The 20,914-nt window shown below is 47.3% G+C and overlaps 2 protein-coding genes and 1 long non-coding RNA gene across 4 annotated transcripts in view; all 3 read right to left on the bottom strand.

The window, feature by feature from the left end:
* The window catches only part of LOC148391536 (uncharacterized), a 133,188-nt gene extending 125,633 nt beyond the window's left edge, over positions 1–7,555 (bottom strand). For both annotated transcript variants that reach the window (XR_015860983.1, XR_015860984.1), the window contains exons 1-2: positions 7,363–7,555; positions 7,223–7,256 (exon numbers count right to left, since the gene is read on the bottom strand). This is a non-coding gene — a long non-coding RNA (uncharacterized LOC148391536). The remainder of the gene's footprint in view (positions 1–7,222; positions 7,257–7,362) is intronic.
* A 2,172-nt stretch (positions 7,556–9,727) lies between these two features.
* On the bottom strand, positions 9,728–12,211 carry c10h8orf76 (chromosome 10 C8orf76 homolog). The gene is made up of 8 exons (XM_088388435.1): positions 11,808–12,211; positions 11,489–11,590; positions 11,263–11,406; positions 11,006–11,056; positions 10,800–10,944; positions 10,533–10,623; positions 10,339–10,471; positions 9,728–10,164 (listed from the first exon to the last, which is right to left on the bottom strand). Exons 1-8 carry the CDS (start codon positions 11,910–11,912, stop codon positions 9,994–9,996), a joined length of 942 nt encoding a protein of 313 aa, XP_088244561.1. The 5' UTR covers positions 11,913–12,211; the 3' UTR covers positions 9,728–9,993.
* A 135-nt stretch (positions 12,212–12,346) lies between these two features.
* zhx1 (zinc fingers and homeoboxes 1) lies at positions 12,347–20,819 on the bottom strand. The gene is made up of 8 exons (XM_088388433.1): positions 20,172–20,819; positions 19,183–19,479; positions 18,644–19,098; positions 18,103–18,303; positions 17,813–18,028; positions 17,589–17,753; positions 16,245–17,510; positions 12,347–15,416 (listed from the first exon to the last, which is right to left on the bottom strand). Exons 2-8 carry the CDS (start codon positions 19,361–19,363, stop codon positions 15,144–15,146), a joined length of 2,757 nt encoding a protein of 918 aa, XP_088244559.1. The 5' UTR covers positions 19,364–19,479; positions 20,172–20,819; the 3' UTR covers positions 12,347–15,143.
* Positions 20,820–20,914: the final 95 nt, after the last annotated feature.

The raw sequence follows: 20,914 nt of genomic DNA, 5'->3' as shown, positions 1-20,914 counted from the left end.
TAATGTAAACAATGTCATTTTTTTTTTTTTTTCCCCCCCCAGCCTTAATGAGCCAATTTCTGGCAAATACGAGGGGGCCAACAATTGGGCCGCCGCCTTTGATGTGATTCATCTGAAGGTTTGTTTGTGATCGCTTGGCACTTTTTTTTTTTTTTTTTGTCGAGAGCCCCTCGCCCCGAACCGCTTTCATCTCGGCTGCGACGCACTTTGGCACAGAAACGGCAGGCGGATGGAGGCAAAATATATGTATATATATATTTTTTTTTAAATACAACCATCCGCCCCCATTCTTTTAGTCCTAACCTTATTTATTTGTAGTTTCTATCCCGTCCTAAATCCTTAGTCAGCACTCCTCGTCTTAAACCACTATCCCATTGCCCTGGTTTTGCCACCCTAACCAATGTCCGGTCCCATGTCCTTGGACATACTTTTCGTCTATCCCGAGTCTAGTATCCCTTGTCCAAACTCCAATCCATCCCCCCCATGACAAGTCCGAACCGTCTATCCAAATGTAAAAATGGCAATCCTGTGCCGTCATGCAGCATTCGCTTCAGAGCAGGCACATTGGTGTAGCGCAAGGACATAGTCCTCACATTCCTATCTCCAACTTTTCATCCCTAATTCTTACTTATCTATTGATTCTTCCTGAAGGTACTATGGCTCCTCATGTATTCTGTGTCCTGAGCCATCCTGAACCTGGCATTCCTAATCCTATACTTCTATCCCAGGTCTTGTCTTTCTAGTCCTTTTTTTTTTCCTTCTTCAAGACAACCGCCATCCCCTCTTTTATTATCCGCTAATCAGCTGACCAGCCCTTTGGGCGAGAGGGGACGAGCGAGTAGCACAATGTCTGTCGTGATCAAACGGCGGACTCATTAAAAGGCGCCCCGGCGTGCGATAGGTGGACATTGACAGCGCCTTCATTAACACGGCGCTGACAAAAGGTGAGGCAGCCGGCGAGGCCAGGTGTGTGCCACAGACGCTGCGCCTTTCAACATGTCAGCGTGGCGGTGGAGGTGCCGTTGCCGCTGCCGGCCGCTGCCGGCCTGGGCTGGGCTGGGCTGGGCTGGGGTAGGGGAAGGGGAAGAAACAGTGCAGTGCTCCGTCAAGTGCTGACCAGGAACGAGAAAGAAAGGCAAGGGGAGAATTTTTTTTCCTCTTTCTTCCTCCATTGTGAGCCAACTTCTGCTTCACATTATTATTGAACACTGGGAACTCCAAATCATACATGTTCTGCTTTTCTAAGCATTACAGTCCTGGCCCTAACTTTCCATTCTATGTGTATAAAAAGTATATACACGCTCAGGTCACGGCCAATCATGGCTCTTCTTTAAAAGAGGTGAGCCCTGATTGGTTGCGATGTCATTTTCGGTCAAACGGCAAGGGGAAAAATGGCCGCCCCACCAGATCGTAAAAACAGGTGGATTTTGCCCGTTCAAATCGTGTTCCACAAACAAAACGTTAATTGGAACACCAGTTGGGCTTGACACAATGCGTGACAATGTTTTCATTGCATAATCTTACAGAAAATGAAAATGTTTCATAATAAAAATATGGGCGTGGGAGTTTGTGGCAGGTCAAAAGTGGGCCATACATACGATGACATGTTTTCAAAGTTGACAAAATGGCCACCAGAGCACATAAGGCAACACAAAGAGAAGGAAGAGATGTGGGTGGGTGGAGGTGCTTGTGTTGTATTGATGTAATTTAGGCCGTCAAAGCTCGTGACCAAAGGCAACACATCGGCCCACGTCCGGGCCAATTCTAATCAATCACTAGAGCTGAAGTGAACTCCACTCGGGGCGAGTCCCACCACTATTACGTGCACACATACACACACACCTCTCGCCTGCCTTACTGGCCGTGAGTCAGGGGCCCTCCGGGAGCACCGCCTGCGCCCTCCCCCCCCCCCCTGCACCTGCTGGGCCCCGCAGTCACCAGCTGTCAACTCGGCATGCACGCCGAGCCGTCTGTGCGCGTGTTAAAAGGGTTGAAGCAAAGTTATACACTTCAGCTGGGCCGGATGAAAATCAAGGTGGACCTTCCAGAAGAGCGTTGGCTCACTTTCACATTGCCTGGCAAGCAAAGACCGGACGGACCATGTCGTTCATGAATTTTTCCATTATTTTGGCAATTACGTGCTGAATTTGATGAATCATGTTCAGAGGCTAGACTTGCAAAACTAGCTCTTTAATTGAGTAATAGATTTTTTGGAAATAATTAATTTAATAATCAATTAGTCATCAATAAACAGATTAATCATCGAACCTCTACTGTACTTTAAAAAAAGTGCAGATATCATTTTTGCATTAGGTGAACAATTTTGCATAAACAAAACGAAACCCGAATTGAACTGTGCACGACTGAACTATGTGGGCCAAAATGGTAGCCGAGGAAATATCTTCATTTAAATGTCAAAACATCAATTTGAGGCTTATCCACCAATCGGGCCTTTGCTGACTTTGATCAAAAGCGGGTAAAACGCTCCAGTTATCGCTACGTGTCCACCTCACTTGAAGAGAAATGTGTAAGATAGCTACTGACAGTGCAAAGTGCCTTAGTTACCGCTGGAATTGATAGTTACGCTGGTGGAAGAAGACACATTACAGCGGCTAGCTGGAGGCTACGACCTTCATCCTGAGCTCCTTAGCGGACACCGCTGAGATAGGAGGCGAGACTGTCTCTTTCAGGGAGAGGAAGAAAAGAAAAGGAAAGGCAACACAAAAAAAAAATCAAATCAATAAAGTGTTGTGATGTGAAAGTGATTCCCCAACGGATTTGCCGCGAAAGGCCTATCCTTTTTGTGGCCCTGAGGTAAACAGTGTACTTTGTAGCGCCGTGCCACGCTCAGCCTCGGAGACCCGGTGCGCCGATTAAGCCGTACCGGAGCACATTAGCGTCGGGCCTTGTCACGGCGGGCGCAAACGGCACCGGTGTGGGGAAAGGGGGGTGTTCTCCACACCAAGACAGGGATGAGTAAAAATTGAGATGGATGGAAGCGCAATGAGAGACTTCCGCCAAAGGCAAAAAACCTTCAGCAAGTTCCTTAACTTTGGTTAAATGGATACGGTACTACTCCACTCCAGTAGGTGGTGGTAGTGAGGGTTTTAACGACGCTGCTAAAATGCTACATATGCCGTGTTTAGTTATTGTGGCTGTGCCAATAACCGCCGTGTCGAGGGAAGTGAAGCCCCCGGCGGCCATCTTAGGGTGTCGCTCACTAAGCACGGCTCACGTGAAAGATTTTGACATCTTTTTCTGTCTCTAGGGCAAAAATGCCAGTGTGTGGCAGATGGTTGTACCAGCAAGTTTAGAGAAGATTTAAATGCAACATTTATTTCATGTTGTAGCTAGCGGCCTAACCAAAAAAAAGTCGCTTTTGTAAATTGGAAAAGCCAAGTTTAAAGCCGGTCTTGCTGAAATTCTTAGTAAATCCAGTTCCCAGCAAACACAATCTCTCTTAATTTGGGATGAAGGACGCCTAGCCCACCCCAGCCACACAGCCACGTAGCCACCCAGCCAGCCAGCGTGATGATGTCACTTGTGACGTGGCCACTCAAGGATGGCCTGAAGAGGCTGAAAGGACGGGACAGGAGAGACGACGGCTGACAAATCCCCCGTTGATGGCTATCTATAGGCTATTTCCCCAAGCTCCCGCTACAGAATAGGCCAGAGCTTAAGCCCCCTCTTTCCCATTTTCTCCTCTTTATTTATCCGCGCTCTTCTCTTCCCTCCTGTGGTCAATTTGTCACTTTTTGCATAATGGCGTGGCGTGGAGCGCCGGAAAATGGGATGGCGAGATGAGCAGTCCGAAGAGGCGTGATGGGGGGGTAAACGCAAGGGAAGGGGGGGGCCAAGAGGACCATCCATCCTCACCCTCACCCCTCCCTCCCTCCCTCCCACTTCTCCTGTCTCTCCAGGAGGCAGATGTCAATCATGCGCGTCTCCCCACAATCCCTCCGGAGCTCATTGTGCCCGCGGTCGCTGGCGGAGGCCGGCGTGGCGAGGAGCCGCAGATGGAGGGAGCGCTGTCAATCATTGTCACTAATTATTAATTTCTGTCACTCAGGCCCCCGTGGCAGCCACAAGGAGGCGAGGGCGGGGGACTCCTTCCCTCTCTCGCCATCCCTTCCTCCCTCCCTCCCTCCCTCCCTCCCTCGCCATGCCCGCCGCCTATTAGGCAAGCAGGTCCTGTGTCCGCCCGCCCCTTCCCTCTCCCTGGTCCCTCGTTAAAGTGTGCGCCTCTCCTCAAGTCGTCCGGGTCGCCTCTTGTTGCCTTTCCCTCCCTTTCTCCCTGCACTCCTGGAAGGTGACTTGATTTGGTATGCCGACCCAGACGCCCCAAAAGTTCAACCATTCATTATGTGGTGCACGTACCCCCCTCCCTTCCCAGCCCTTTTTCCACCCTCCAAAGCCACTCAGTTGTTATTATGAGGTCACCCACCCGCCCCTCCTCGGTCCATTTTAATTGTATGCTGCCCTCTACACCTCTCAAGCGCTCCCTGTACCCCTGCCCCCCACGACTCTTTTTTTTGAAAGTCCGCTTTTCTCCCTCGGTTCTGATGGTTGTGTTGTAGCTGAAGCCAGCCTGTGATGGCGGCCTAATGAGGGAAGGGCCCGGCCGGGACGGGGACGCCGTTCGCTCGTGCTAAGGGTTCTGATCCACCTTCACCTCATTACCAGAGGTGGTGAGCTGGCGAGGCAGGGGGGGGGGGGCGATGCGGAGGGAGGGCACAGCTATGCCGGCCGGCTACCGAGCGGAACCTCGACAGTTGGATTTACACTGCGAGGTTCAAAAGATGCAATTTTAAAGTTGCGCAATTGGAAACTGAGAAAAATACAAAATTAAATATTGCAAAAATTAAAAAAAGCGGACCTCCTTCACTTTGTCTCCACCTGGTCATTAGCAAGTCTCTGAAGCAGCACCTATTACCTTCTTTTTCTCGTCCGTGTCAACTCCTTCCTGTCGCTCTTCAGCACCTGTCACTTTTCCTTTCACGACCCCCCTCCCTCCCGTTCCAAGATCTTTCCCCCCCTCTCTCGCATCTCTGTTTATTTTCTCGCCCTCCATCTCCTTCTCCTTTCTCATCTCCTGTGGGCCGTCACTGTCTTTCTCTTCCCATTTGCTTGTCTCTTTGCTCCCTTTATCTATCCATCGCTCTCGCCACTGGCAGCCTCTTTCTTCTTTCCTGGCTGTGCGTGCGTGCGTGTGCGCGTGCGCGTGCACGTGTCAGCATTCAGCACCTCAGTGGCGACAGGGTTTATTGGCGTAATGCATTTATCAGTGCGGCGAGGCAGCCAGGGCCTCACCTCCTCCTTTGAGGCGGTGAGTAATGAAAATGGGATCACTTGTGACAACACTCTGAAACCCACAAACACACAAAGTTGGACACAAACAACAACAGGGGGGGGTGAGAGAAAATAAAAGCCAGAACGTTGGCCAGGAAAAAAGCTCAACAATGCTTGTATCATCATCTCTTGCGAGTTAGTTGGCTTTGTTTTATGGTGAGGCGAGCTATTTGTTGCACTACTAAATACTTTTTTTGCCCCCCAGAGGAAAAAATGGAAATAGAAATAATCACTTCTCAGGTCACCTTCGTCAAAAGTCAATGGGCAAGGAACATTTTAATGCTCTTGACAGACTTGTGTTACTCTCAAGTAACGGAAAGCAGGGATCATTTGAGGCGCAATGAGATGCCTATGGAGCGTAAGGAGGAATTTGATTTTTTGGCCTTGATCAATAACACTCATTTGATTGGATTAGGACGCCAGGTTCAAAGGCAACAAGTCCGACAATTCTAGAGTAGTGGCTAGAGGTGTCTAATTGAATTTTGGTCAAGAAATCAAGAAAAAAAAAAACAATAAACGTCTGTAGACGCACTCTATGCCGATCAGCACCCCAATTCAAGTCCAATGAAGGACTTGATTATTTGGCTTCAATCAATAACGCGACAAAAATGGTATCAGGACACCAAGTTGAGAAGCAGCAAGTCCAACAATTCCAACAACAGTGGTTTTTTTTTTTTCTTCTTTTTCTAATGGCTAGAGGTGTCTGTCTAATCCAATTTTGGTGAGTGGGGGGGTGTCTTCACCGGTGTTAAAACAATACCATCACCTCACATACGCCGTCCAAGCTCTGATTATCCTTGACAGAACAAAACACGACCCCCCCCCTTCCATCCCACTTGGTCCAACCTGAGTTAGACATTAGCGGGCCATTCTGCTTAAAAACGTACGTATGGCAGCAAGGGAGCGTCGCTAATATGCAAGTCCGAAGACTGCTGACTAATGCAGCGAAAGAAAATGCTGGAAATAGTCGCCTGCTATTTGTTATTCATGCGGGCGGCCCTCCAGGTTCATCCGCAAGGCTGACTGACGCTCAAGTGTGTGTTGCGGATGCCATTAATGCCCGCCCGCCCGCCCGCCGCTGATCGCCCTCGCACATTTAAATAACAATGGCGCAGTCAGAGGATTCAGCCGTGTGAATCCGAGCCGCAAAAACACCCAGGAGGGCTGCAGGCCCAACTCCTGCCACGAGTGTGGGTGTGTAAGCACAAATACAAAACACAGGCAGTCACACACCACGGAGTCCGAGCAGGGATGAAATGCAGATTGAGCAAGAGGCTACACGATTTCAAATAGTTCTCAGGCGTCTTAATAAAAGGTCTAGGCTGCTTTTTTGATCCAGACTGGACACCCCGCCTTATACATGCTGGCCCAATGGACACTTCTGGCAACTCAAATGGGACGAAAAATCAAGGAGGCACTTTTTGTACTAGACGTTGTGTATGAGGCACATCATCATGTTGCTAATGGAAACAGCTCTGCTTACCTTTTGGGTTTGACATAATGGGGTGGGGAGGGGAGGGGAGGGGAGGGGCCATAATCTAATATCACTCAAGATGGGCAGCTATAACATCAAAAGTGTACCGGGAAACGTTTGTGTTTTAAAATACCATACCATTTTGTTCGTAAATAACATGCAATAAAAGATAAGTTGATTGAAAACTTGCAACAATTTAAAAATGTAACATTTTGAAGACATGTGTTGAAAGCATTTTTAAAATGTCATTAGACTAAGAACTTGTCACAGATAAAACAAGGCAAAGAAATTCATTTGAAATGAACATTTTCATGTAAAAGCTTCCAATTAGGCTTATCATTGAAAACTCCAATTAATTATCATTAACATACTTTTACTCTCCAGAAAAATCTCGCTTACCTTTTTCACATGGTCCACTGGGATGACATCTTTACTGATCATGAAGAAACAACAACAAAAAGTATGAGTCGTTTGCTAATGTTTGTGCTACACATACACTGCAGTTGTCAGTTGACTTGGTGGTATTTTGTGACACTCACCTGTTTGATTTACAAGAGCCATTTTCGTTTTTTACTCTCACGTTTCCTTTTCGACAACGAATTAGTCCTTCGTTATACTTGTACTAAGTTCATTTTGTTTTTCCTTATTTAATCACTTCACTGGTTTCTTTTATATCAAACAAATCGTTTTAGGTTATTCACCTGACATGTTTCGGCGGTTTCTTCCGCCTTCATCAGAGTGTCACAGACGCCTTCATCCATCTGCTGATAAAGATGCGTCACTATCACATCTGTGACACTCTGATGAAGGCGGAAGAAACCGCCGAAACATGTCAGGTGAATAACCTAAAACAATTTGTTTGATATAAAAGAAACCAGTGAAGTAGTCCTTCGTTGTTTTAAACGTGGGGAAGGGATATTGGGGGGAGAAATACGAGTTACTTGCACGCTAACACCCAAACCGGTCCAAAAAAAAAAAAAACCCGTACACATCATCACACCTGAGTTTAAGTGGACCAAACCACATTGTGAGGTTGGATAGGGGTGCTGAAGTTGTCGGAAGGTTTATTTATTTATTTATTTTTGCCATGAACAGGTAAAAAGTCAGACCTAGGTAGTCGTTTATTTAAAATCTGAACAGAATACAACATTTTCAACTCGATGAAATGATCAAATCACTCCAGTAATTATTATAAGATTGCCCTTGTCAAACATGAGCGTTTAAAATGGTGGGTAAGGTGGCCGGTGCTTGCAAATTTGAATAAACCCTCTTTAAAATGGATTATTTTCCCTCATTTTCATCCTAAACACTTGAAAGTTGTATTCACCAGTGTGTCCCACTTTTATAGAGCAAAACTGAGTTGAAATAATGCAAAATATAAAGACATTCATTTGGCGGTGTCTTATTGATTATTCTAAAGTGTAATCCATCATCTAATGACCAAATGTGTCTTCCCAGAAGCCTTTTCAAGTAGTTTGTAGACTCGTTAACAATCACACTTTGGGGAAGCATGCTCAGCATTTTTTCCCAAAGCTGCTGCTGGATAGTATATCCCTCAAATGACTCTCAGCAGCTGATTTGTTTCAAACACAGTATGGAACAAAATGAAAAGGGGATTTCATTTTCTTTTTCTCATCTTCTTCTCTTGAAGTGTGGCATCCAGCAGGAAGTCGTAGAAGAAGACGACACAGCAGGACACAACATCACGGCAGCCTTTTAATATAAAAATATTTATTTTTAATCTTCCCCCTCCTCTCTTTCTCAAAGCTCTCAAAAGCGACCAAATGGCTGGCAGCTGCTGACAAGCTGTCGATAACCGCCTGGTCGCACAAAGCTGCCACTTCTTCACATTCTCTATTTTTCTGCTTCCTGCAAATGACCAGAACATCCTCGGCTGAGCGGCGCCTATTTTAACGAGAGCGCACAAACATCCCAGCTCTGGGAAGAAAAAAAAAAAAAAAAAAGGGCCCTGGGGAGGCAAAAAAAAAACGCAATGTGCATATTCACCGAGGCCACATGCATTGTGAGCAAAGAGACGGCTGGCTGATCTGTCGGTCTTGGTGTAACAAGGCGAAGACATGTATGCACTATGGAGACCTTTTGGGGGCTCTGCCAACCAACACGCAAACACACAATCGGTGTGTGATACTGCAAGGTTCGTTCGGGACCAATCCGTTACAAGTCAACACAGACATGCCCACAACGGATGTCAGCCCTATATTCCAAATGAAGGAAGGAAAGAAAAAAGAACATAGCAAAAAAAGAACATAGCAGCCCATCTGCTTGATGTTTTCAAATTGTCAACAAGGAAAGGAAGGCCACTGAATTAATGGCGTGCGCCCTCGTTACATCTAATAAGGTTCATTCGCAAGTAAGAAGTGTGTCAGACATATTTTCGTACCGACACAAACAAAACAAAATTCTCTGCCGCTATAATGAACACATGGCTAAATCAAGACCTCACAGAGCATTATCTTATTTGTAAAAGAACTTCTTTTTTTAAATTATACTTGTGCAGTGAACCCCGCAAATAATTGATGTAACTCCGTTTAGACGCCAGAAGATGGCAGCAAAGCAGTTAAAATAGAACGAAGCTCCAACAGCAGCCATCAGCGCAAATTCCGCTTATGTAATGTGTCCGCACGGACACAACACCGAGTCGCCTTGTGTTCCGATCAAGTGAAGAACGTTACTGCACGTTACCAATCCATTCCTAATTTACAGTATCTGTTGTCCAGGGGAGTCCAAACATTAACTTTTTTTTTTTTTTGCTTTAATTGCAAATGGCTGTTTTGGAAAACTCTTCAAAAATTGCCGATATGGTTCAACATGGTGTTCCATTCCTTTCCACTCATAATGTTCTATGACTAATGCAATGCGCAGTGGCACGGAAACACAATCTGATGTTTTTTATCGTCTTTATAACATTTCAGGATAAATAACATGTTCACATTAAAAAGTTCTAAAAAAAAAAATCGGTTCATTGATGACACTTCATATGAAGGCACAATTCCCATTATAGTACAAAAGCATTACGTTTTTTTTTTGTTGTTGTCACTTTGCATTTACCTTTGGTAACAGGCTGTCAAAAGTTCGACAAACTTCGCCATTGGTTCTTTTTTTCCCCTTTGTTTTGACCACCACGATTTGTGGTTGACATTAAGGAAGCGTCACACCTTGGTGCCGCTCAGCCTGTGATATCCATCAGTCTCCAGAACCCCACTCAGTAGGATCTTATTCCACCAGCGCTCCTCAAAACTCTGCAGACAAACACTAGACAGACTCATACCGTCCTGGTAATCCTCCTTCATCTTCTCTGGGTTGAGGTCCTCTGAAATGACCTGGCAAGAAAAAGAGGCCTGCTACGTCATAGGTGTCATATCCAAGGCCTTCCATGTCTGAAAACTCAAGTCATCCAACATTCAATTCAAAGATTCATTCGACCGCCTACTTTGCAGCCCATCCCTTACTTTGAGAATGACTGCTCGAACAACTTCCAAGGCAGAGTTACTCACCTCAGTGAGGGTGAGAAGAGTTGCTTGGTCAGGATTGAGACGTCCCAACGCGTCCTCCGCTATTTGGACGACATTTTGGTTGTGTCGCAGCACAAACGATGACTGCTGCTGCTGCAGGATTCTTAGTAGGAGTCTGAAAGCAGAGGGCTGCTGTCACCAGCCGCCCGCTGATGACCAGGGTTTTGTGCCACTACCTCGTCCTGATGAAGCACAAGCAGGCCTTCAGCCAGAGTCTCTCCTCAGAGAGTTCCTCCTGTTGCTCTTCAGCTTCTTTGCCTTTCTTGTCTACAGAAGAATCGGAAAATAAATGACTGCATAAGATTTCAGTGGAATTCAACCTTCACTTTTAGAAAAAAAAAATCGGAATTGAAATCAGTTCAGTGGATCAATTTGAAATTGAATAAACTGGATCTCCGTGGTGAAACGGCTGAGGACCCCCTCCAAGATGAATAAAACGTTACTCAAGGTTGTGGAGTCCTCCAACAGCTGCAGACACATCTTTCCCAGGTTGCACCAATTCCAGGGGTTGAAAGGCAGCAGGCTGCACAGCTCTTGCAGAGACGACATCCAGGCTCCGATGACTCCAAAATGTTGGTAGACGCTCACCTTTTGGGCAAAGTAAATGACGTGACCTCCAACGCGTTGTGAAGGGAGTGCCCGCATTTACCTTGAGCAGCAGCAGGCTGGTCAGGTGACACGTGTTTGAGGCTTCTTTGCTCTGGACAAAAAGACACACATTAATTGCAAATGGTCATCTGGGAATATTCCAGATGAATCAATAGGTCAAAATGCAAAACAAGCAGGCATTTGAATTGTTTTGCCCGTCCCCACAATTTCAGCGAGAGAATCATACACGTGTTCCACAAACAAAAAACATGGTCGAATATAGTTTGGAACACGCTACGAAAATATGTGTGTGTGTACCAGCAGATCCAGTAAGCCCATCGCTCTGTCTCTCTGGTCCAACCTGGTGTAACATCGAGCCATTCCCTCCAAAATATCTCTTTTGATTGACAGGTTGTTGTCAGAGATCCACTCCAGGCAACTGCTGTAAGCATCCAGGGCTACCTAACACACAAGAGGAGCCTTTTGACATAGAGATTGATGCGAGTGTTGCTACGTGCATAAGTTGAATTTCAGAAAGAAATACCTGGTATTTGCCCTGTCTCGTTGCCAGGTCACCCCTAAACTTAAAAACTTTCTGCTTTTCCAAAGAGTCTTCTGTGTCAAGAGCGGCACTCTCACAAAACCACTACAAGAGGACAAGGCGTTTACTACAATGCAAGGCAATGCATCAACGGCATAATGAACAAACGCCGCACGAAGATAAGGCTCGCTTTACGTATTTATTGACAATATGTTTGGGATATGAAACTGCAAGTGCAGTGAATTTATTTTCTTCATTTGAATGACAGCAGGTCAACAGTTGTTCCACCCGGCGGAAGAGTACTCGTGTCCAAATTTCTCACCTCCGGCTCGCAGCTTTTAGCGTTATAAGAAGGCACGCACACCGACCCACGGTCTTTCGCCTCTGAAAATACAGAGTCATCAAAGTTGCTTCCAAATAGCTCCATGGCGAGTTAATCACTGACTCATGCCATGGGCCATCATTCGAACTAGTTCCCGGTAGAACAGCGATTTGACACAAGGAAGTAGCGCAGATTCCGCTTGTGTAATGTGTCCGCACGGAAACACTAACGATTGGCGTTGGTTCCGAGCAGTAAAGTTCCGATCAGAAATATTTGACTGCCCGTTACTAAATCAAGTCTTAATTGACTGTATTTGACGTTGGCCGGGGGCGTTCAACCGTCTTCCTTTGAGGCCCGCATAAAGACAAATCCAAAGACCAGCCTTTGTAAAATCCTTCCCAACTCCACGTATGCATTTTAGAATGGGACATCTCCATCTTGCTCTAATACAAAAGCTAAAACTGATCGGCTTATGTGACTCAACCCACACAGCAAAGTGTCCCATTCTGAAGACGAAATAAGCTTGGGATAGCACAAAACCGATTGTTGTGACAAACTGTATTTGTTGAAAAATCTGTGGTGAAAACATTAGCAAAACATTCATTGAGCACAGAGGATGAGAGAGAGCGAGAGCGGAATCATGGAATTTGATGCCCAAGGGTATCTGCATATAATATTACAGCAGTTTAACTACTCACGATACTAGCTCTACTGCAAATAGGATAGATATATGATACATGATATGAAATCCAAACCCACTGAGAAGAAACAGCACTTTCTCGTCCTATCAACGGAGAAATGCATGTTATTTGTGCATATCGTTTACTAGGGCCTTATTGAAACAGTAGCATTTTGAAATGAGAACGTCTCACTCCTATCGTTTTTAAGTACCGTCAATAAAGTGCTCATCTTTTCAAGTGAGTTGTGATTTGATATTTGTCGCGACCAAAGTACCCAGAGGCAACTCAAGCAAAACCGTTGGCGCTCAAAATGAATTCTAGTTCACTTTCAAACGTGTGTGCAGTAAACAAACAATTTGGTTGAAAAGATAAAAACGGATACAAAGATTTCCAAGAAGGCTAGTAAAATCCTTTGGGGTAGGCTTGAGACCTCATCTGTGGAATAAAATACTAAGCAGCGGAAGGTGCAGCAGAAAGAAGCCCCCAAAACAAATGCTTGGAAAGACAAAGTAGCGAGAAAAGGACTCAAAACTAACTGACCAACTGTTTATACTGTTAATGATTTGGGAAAGACAATTAGACGTTGAAATCAGACAACTTAGCGTCAGCTTTCAATTGGCTAAGCACTGTGCCAACATGAGCACACACGTACTACATATGTACAAAATGAGCAGTTGTTCGACGTACTTATTGCATGCAGTAAATGACAAAAAGGTATAAACGCTTGGTATACATGGATACAACATCTTGTTCTTTTTCATGCCCAGGCACTTACTATTCACATTACGACAAATACATAATGTGTCTGCCCATTCAGTTGCAATCAGCGAGCGAGCGAGCGAGCGAGCGAGCGAGCTTATTCACCAGGCAGGCTGAAAATGCTTTTCAGATAGCTAAAAAGGTGCTAGCGTGGATGACAAGTACAAGGTGGCAAAATAGCAGAAAGTAAATGAGAAGGTTTAACCAAGGTCATGGACAGAAGTTTACAATGTTCAACTTCAGACAGACAGGCAGGCAGGCGGTTGGGCGGCAGGCAGGCAGGCAGGCATCTTGCACATCATGCATTCCCTCCCTCCCTCCCACATTTGCTTTGAGAAAGGCTACCGTAAGTGCTTTGTGATGACAAGAGGGGGGGGGGGGGATCCTCCCTCTCGCCACAAGTCCACAAGCCAAGTAGGCACATGTAGGTACAGTAGGACTGTCTGAGTTAACAACATTGGTGTCATTACCGTGGCAACGGCAGCTGGTAGTCAACAGTTCTTTCCATGGTATTGTGGTCACACATGATAGCAATTCAACACGTAGTGTTCAATTTGGGTGAAAAGACAACACTGCTAAGGTGTCGCTTCCCAAGTCCATCAAAAAGTCAAGAGACATGATTGGGGAAAAAAAAAAAAAAAAACAGTACAAAACATTAGCCAAGCATTGCTTCCCCCATAAAAGTACTCAAAACGTGGCTCAAAATGTGCAATAAAGCGAAAGAAAGTGGCAGGAGAGTCTACCAAGCTATATAAACATCCAACACCATTTAGTTGTCATTTCAAAAGTGGTGAAACTGGTACAATTTCTCCTCAGGGAAAACAAACAAAAGGTAAAATACTGGTTTAGTCATAAAACGAATACGGGCTCTCAGAGCCTTTGCATGATACAATAAGGTGCCAAATTCTAATTTCATCCACTAGGTGGCGGAAAAAAAAGTGCAATTGAAACACGATTCGTTCAGGTGCGTCATGATTTCAAATATTTCAAGTACAATACGTACATCGGGCCAGTAGTTAGGTTTAGGTCATGATTGTTGTTACGTCAATTAGCTTGAAGTGATGATTGAAGCCCCAGTGTCATTCCTTTACACGGCAAACGGCAGCTAAACACTGTTTGCTGGCTGCTGGCTGGCTGGCTGGCTGGCTTGCTTGTTCTGGGACAACAAGCCATTCCAATTTGGCAAAGTTTCAGAACCATTCTATCAAAAGTAACAACAGCACAAGGTGTGTCGTGTACAAAGGTGCAAAAATAAAAACAAATGGAAATCGCAGTGCATATGAAACTCTTTTTTCTCCCTCATGAGTCATTTTTAGCGATGGGAAAATGAAGCTTCAACAGGTTTCTTGAACCACTCGTTGTCCTCGCGTGGCACTCTGTTCAACACACTGAGTGAATGAATGTATGTTTGAAACTCCAACAGTGCCATCTAGAGGAGTCAAAATCAAGCAAATGGTTTATGACGCAAATTTGAAGCTTCACCTTCCCATAACTAGTTGGCTAGTAGTAACCACCATCAAGGGAAGACTTGAATAAACATCCTTCAACAAATACGCACGCTGGCATTCACTCACTGTTCATGTACTTTGGCTCATGTTGCTTTAGGCCTTTATCCGTCGTCGACTTTGTAAACTCATTCGTTCTCATTTAGCTGACTATAGTCCCATAAATCACAATCCATACAAGATTATAGAACAAGTTCCACCGTGTGTGTGTGTTTTGACTAAGGGCTATCTTGTAAACACATTTTAAGATTGGTGAGCATTCGCTGGAAAGTGAAGTGAATGTCCAGTTTTAGCAGTTTTAGATGTTGTTGGCCAGAATGCTGCTCAGGTCATTTGAATAATGTTGAGGGCGACTACTAGTATTGTGTCGGTCTCATCTGCAAAATTGAGCCTCAGTCTTCGGATACAGACAAGGATTTCCTCACGCTGCGTGACGGCTCCCAAACCTCACTGTCGTCCGTATCCTCCTCATCGTGCTCTTCGTCATCGTCGTCGTCCTCCTCCTCCTCCTCTTCGTTTCCCATTCTGTCGCCTCTCGGTGCCTTGTCGGCGTGTGACGCCTCTCCCCTTATTTCTCTCGCGTCCGGCGTGGCCGAAGGTGGCTCCTGGAAGGGGTCGGCGCCCACGTCCAGACGTCTCTGGACCTCCGCAAACCATTCTCGCACCTCCATGGAACAAAAGAGAAGGATGTTGTCATCTGAGCTGCCACATTAGCTCCAAAGTCGCTCGATGTACAAACAGTCCACTCGGCCTTCAATACAAACACGTGAGTGCGCTGGACTAACGATTTCACCTTGCTATTTAGTATTTCTTTCTCTCAATGTTTCAAAACACACATTTGTGTGATTGTTTTAGGCCTGTGCAGATAAAGTCAACTCCATATGAACTTGACTGAATGAGATCTTCACGGCAGTAAGATGAAAGGAATGGCATTCAAGGTGCATTCACCATGATGACGCAAGAAGCCACATTTCAAATCAATGGCCTTATTTAAGAGAATTCTTTCATGTCGGTCGGCTCCGAGAATGTTTTGTGATGTTGACACGTCGCCTCGTGACAGCGTCAAAGCGCAAGCTTCTGGCATTTCCAAATCCAACGGAAAAGAAATCAATCGAAAACGCACGTCGGCTGGATTTTTCTCACTTGGCTAATTTAGCAAAAGTACGGGAACGTGTTTTGATCGCGTCTGATTTGTTTTCCTTCTTGAACTTGAAGTGACCCATCTGGGTCGGGATAAGGCGCAGCTTTCTATTGTCCACACTTTTGCTTACGGCTATCACTTTTTGAGGGAGGGCTGGTGTGATTCTTGAAAAGAAAGAAGAGCAACAGCTCGGTCCTCTCCATTGGTCTTCTTAATTAGCACGCTTGATTGTTTCAGAGCGGCATGATGACAAACGACGCACTGCAGATGACTCACTGGTCATTCAAAAGCATCTCTCGTTCATCTTGTCAAATAGCATTTGGAGCGGTCAAGTAAAAAGCAACGGCGTTACCCGTTCGTAGCTCATGTTGGTCTTGGTGACGAGTTCGTCCAGGTCCTGCTCGTTGAGGAAGCGGTGTTTCAGGTAGTACTCCTTCAAGATGTCCCTGCCGCTCTTGAATTTCTTGGGCGGGGGGCATCTGTCCGAGTCGGAACCAAAGGACGCCGAGCGCCTGGGCTGCTTTCGAGGTCGAGATCTCCCCCAACCGCGATTTCGGACGCGTCTTTTTCGACCGCCTCCCGCTTTTTGACCTGCGCCGCCGCCGCCGCTGCCGCTGCTGCCACCTTCCACGTTGCCGCTTTGATACTGAAAGAACCATTTAAGGTTCCCGTTCTTCCAGGAGTAGCGCGAGTCCCCGAACCAGCTGACAATGTAGGGTCGGGGGAGGCCGCTCTCCTCCACCAGCTGGTCGTACTCTTCTGTGGTGGGCCACTGAGTCCGCACGAAGGCACTTTTCAAAATGTGGAGCTGCTCCGGAGTCTTTTTGGTCTTATCCTTGATGTCTTTGCCGCCGCCGCCGCCGCCATTGTTGCAGCTGCCGGTCGCCGTCTGTTTACCGCGGCCTCCGGGTGGCGTTTGACTCCCTCCTTTACGAGAGGAGGAGGAGGCGGCGCGAGAAGCAGCGGTGACTTCTCCAGCTCTGCCTCCGGCGGCGGCGTCCATCCGTTCCGCCTCAGAGGACTCCGGAGACGGAGCGCCGAAGGTGGGCATTTTGCGCCTTTCGGTGAACCAGGCGTCGATCTCCCTGCGTGTCAGTTTGGTCTCGGTTCTCAGGCGACTCAGCTCTTCGTCGGATGGCGTGCTGCTCTTCTCAAAGCTCTCCTCCAGCACCACCAACTGCTCCGGTGTCTTCTCCTTAAACTTCTGCAGAGTGAAGTCCGGGTAGGTATTCCACGTCTTGGACCGGGTCTCCTTCTCCTTAACGGGAGGCGCGCACGGAGGGTGAGGCGATGCCGGCGTTTCATCGCTGGAGTCGATGACGATGGTGGTGGCGGCGCTACAGCCGCCGCTGCCGGCGCCGCCGCCGCCGCTTCCTCTGCCGCCTCCGTCGTGGAATACGATGACATTGCTGTTCTTGGAGTTGCGCTGGTTATACCTGGTGTCGCTGAACCATTTTTTGATCTCCCCCTTGGTTAAATTGGTGATCTTCATCAAACGGGCAATTTCGGCATCGCTGACAAAGTGGTTTTTCAGGTAGCTGGCTTTCAACTCGGCCAGCTGCTCTTTGGACTTTTTGGGGCGCATCCCGAAGCTGTCGGCGCTCAGGGCAGAGTTCTCCTGTCAAAGACAAAGGTGGAGTTACACGTTGAACACTTTGAGCGTTTCATATCGCCAAATCGGCTGGGCCAGCTCTACCTGTGGGGAAAGTGAGGGCGGCTGTACAGTGGTAGCCCGTTTCAGCTCACTGTTTGTTGGGGTGGACTGGCAGGAAAGTCTGCTGGAGCTCTGGGACTGGCTGGGCAATCCCGCCACCGTCAGTGTGATGGGATTGGTCACGGGAACATTCCCTCCTGGAGCGACCTGCAGAGGGATGAATTCAATAGCTGCTTAGGACCCCCCCCCCCCCCCCATCATTCTACCTGCGTGAACACCAAGCCAGGCTGCCCCCCCACAATCTGACAGGTCTGCAGTATGGATTGCAGGCCATTGGCAGCAGACAGCTGGTGAGCAGGTATGACAGTGATGGTCTGAGGAACCGTGTGGACAGTGCCGTTGAATTGTTTCCTCCTGGCCTCCTCCACTTCCTCTGGGGTCCAGCTGACACCATGCTTGAGTCGCTGGGCTGAGAACCACACCTGGAAAGAACAGAGCGGTGGGTGAGTGGGCCAGCAGAGATGATTCACCCACTCCACTCCACTCCGCTGACTACCTTAATTTGCTCTTCTGTGAACTGCGTCTGCCCGGCCAGATTGCTGATCTCAGCCATGGAGGGATAGGGAAACTTCTTGTAAGTGCTCCCCAGCAGAGGGTTGATGTCCAAAGCTGCACTATAAGAGGGAATGCTGCTGAGAGGAATTAGCAATTGGGGGTGAGCTGATGGATTTTGCTGGGCCTGGAAAGCAGAAAGTACCTGAACACAACAAAGTGGGAGATGCCATGCAAGATTATTTCAATCTTACAACCAAAAGTCCACCAACTGACACGGCTCATGGGTTTTCTGAGACTGAGCCGTGATTGGCTGTGTCCCGGCAACTGTGATGTCATTTTCCATAGACAGCAAGTGGCAACGTGTCCACCTGAGATGGCTAAAAACGTTTTAAAAAGCCCGTATAATTCATATTTCAACTAGTTGGGCTTCACAGAAGGAAAGAACATTTGGGAGTTGATTTCCCCTTTAGAGTGTTTTTCCTTACGGCAGGCGAAAACATTTACTATTGACTGATGCTAGATTTGTAATTCTTATAGCGTACCTGTGCCAGGCCAGGAGGAATAACGGCGGGATTTAAAATGGATGACTTCCTTGGCTGCTCGAAGGCTTGGCTGACCAGGAAGTTTCCCGCTCCGAGCTTCATGGAGTCATGGAGCAGCATCTCAACAGACGCCATTGGTCCCAGAGGCGCTTGGATGGGCTGCTGCTGCGGCTGCGGCTGCGGCTGCGGCTGCTGCTGTTGCTGCTGCTGCTCCGCTTCCACCTCGCCCTCTGCTTCTAAGTACTCCACGGCTTCATCTGAAGCTTTGAGGGACACGGCAATCCTCTTGGGCTCAGATTTGGTCTTCATCCTCATGATGGGGGTCTTGCTCAGCGAGATGGCGCCCACATTCGCAGCGTCTGTTCCGTCATCTCGGAGCATGTCGCGCTGCTGATCCTCGCCGGGCTGCTCGGTCGCGGCCGGGGCCTCTTTGTCTTCCAGGCTGTCGGACTCGCCTACAGAGAGAGCAAAGCGTTGAAGCAATGAAGTCAAGTTCAAGGAAAGTTTGGGCTCGACCGAGTGGGTCCGAAGACATTTACCGGTATCTAGTGGTGTGGGGCCAACGGCTAGTGTTTGATCCAGCTCCGCTGCTGTTTGAGCCTCATCTACCGCCCCCTCCACCCCTTCAGCCTCTACTTCCATTGTCCTTTCAGTTGTGGCCTCCAACTGGTCAGAGGGTAGCACCATGCAAGGCGTGGTCGACTTTCGGCGGCTCGACATTGTCAAAACGTGCAACTTTCTACTCAGGGCAAAGACAGTCTGAGACGGAAGAGTCCAGGCTCACATGTCTCACTCAAGTGGCCGTGCCCGCTCGCATAGCAAGACTCCTTCAATTTCTAGTGGAAGAAATGTGTCATAAACGGTTTGTTAGTTCTACTTGACTGATTTGACATTGTTCTTGAGAGTGCATCGTTATAAGAGATGGCAAATGTGTTCCCAAGTGGGTTTATAACTAATATGTTGACGTTTACAATGCTGGCTGGTAGTGTCAAAAAAGATTATTTTCGATCAATGTACCTCAGTCAGTTACATGAGGTGAGGGTGCATAATGTTCACAACAGCTCGGTATGATTCATGCATACAGCCACAATGTTAACTATTGTTCCTTATGTTGACATGAAATGCTCAAATTAGAAGTGGCTCCTAAATGAATAGTACCGGTTTGAAGGTTCTAATGATTCTCATTCATCTTAATGCACTAGTTTGATACGACTACAAATTCTAACAAGCATTTACTATTAGAATTCCAATCGTATTTTTTGTAAAAGTGCAATGTAGCTCATGTAACGCATTTCATTTTTGTGCAAATCGTCCTGATGTTGTAACGTGATGGTGCATTTAGGGTGAAACAGGTGTGCACGTCTCTGCTCCTTGAGCATTTGCATTTCACGTATGCAAAGGTCGTTAACCAAAGCAATTATTTGGGGCGTCGATTTTAGCAATGGGGCTCGTAGCATGTGTATGAGGGCCAACTAGCCACTGCTAACAGTCACGAAACGCTGGCTGGCATGTCTGCCGGCTAACTTACTGCAACTACACGAGCGTGTGCAAGCGCCGTGTTGCTGCCGGTCGGCCGGCCGGCCGGGCTGGCAGGCAGGCGGGCGGGCGGGCAGGCTGGCGGGCGGGCAGGCAGGCGAAGCGATGACTGATATTTCCTGGGAATCCCCAGAGAAGCGTCGGCGTCTCTTGCTGTCCCTGTTGTCGTCTGCCCTCCGAGTGGCGGCTAACCATTCAAGCAACGCCGGCCGGGCCGAGACGCACTGGCGGAGGCGGCGGCGGCGCGGACGTTCGCCGGGCTCGTGTGTCGGTCTCCCGAAGCAGACGGCGGGAGGTATCCGCAAACACGGAGCGGGAGAGCGGTTACGACTCCCGCCTGCAAATGCTGGAAACAGCGGACATGTCTCTTCCGAGCGGGTTGTGTGTCCCGGCAAGCGTCGTGTTCATGAATAAAAGCAACGATTCCAATCATAGGGTGCTCACTGGGCGATGCGTTAGTTCGCTGACCTAATTCTGAATTTTAACAGCGTTTTTTTCTTCCCTCAAACAATGATCGGCGTCATTAGTCTGATACCATGTGACGTCATTCCTCGGCGACTTGGACTAAAATGTTTAAATCACGTATAAGTATCAGTAGATATTCTACAGAAAACTGTCATTCGGGTGAGTCTTTAAATTGAGTTAAGAAACTTGTTCATTTTTAAAAGTGCAACTACAAGGCTGTTACGTCTCGGATGACGTGCCCAAGTGTCCTTACGTGACCTATCAGGGTTG

Source organism: Syngnathus floridae, chromosome 10 (assembly GCF_059516105.1).
Source record: "Syngnathus floridae isolate MCC-2025c chromosome 10, RoL_Sflo_1.0, whole genome shotgun sequence".
In the NCBI taxonomy this organism is placed as follows: domain Eukaryota; kingdom Metazoa; phylum Chordata; class Actinopteri; order Syngnathiformes; family Syngnathidae; genus Syngnathus; species Syngnathus floridae.
The sequence above is the reverse complement of the archived record's forward strand: the minus strand, read 5'-3'. Positions and strand labels throughout refer to the sequence as shown.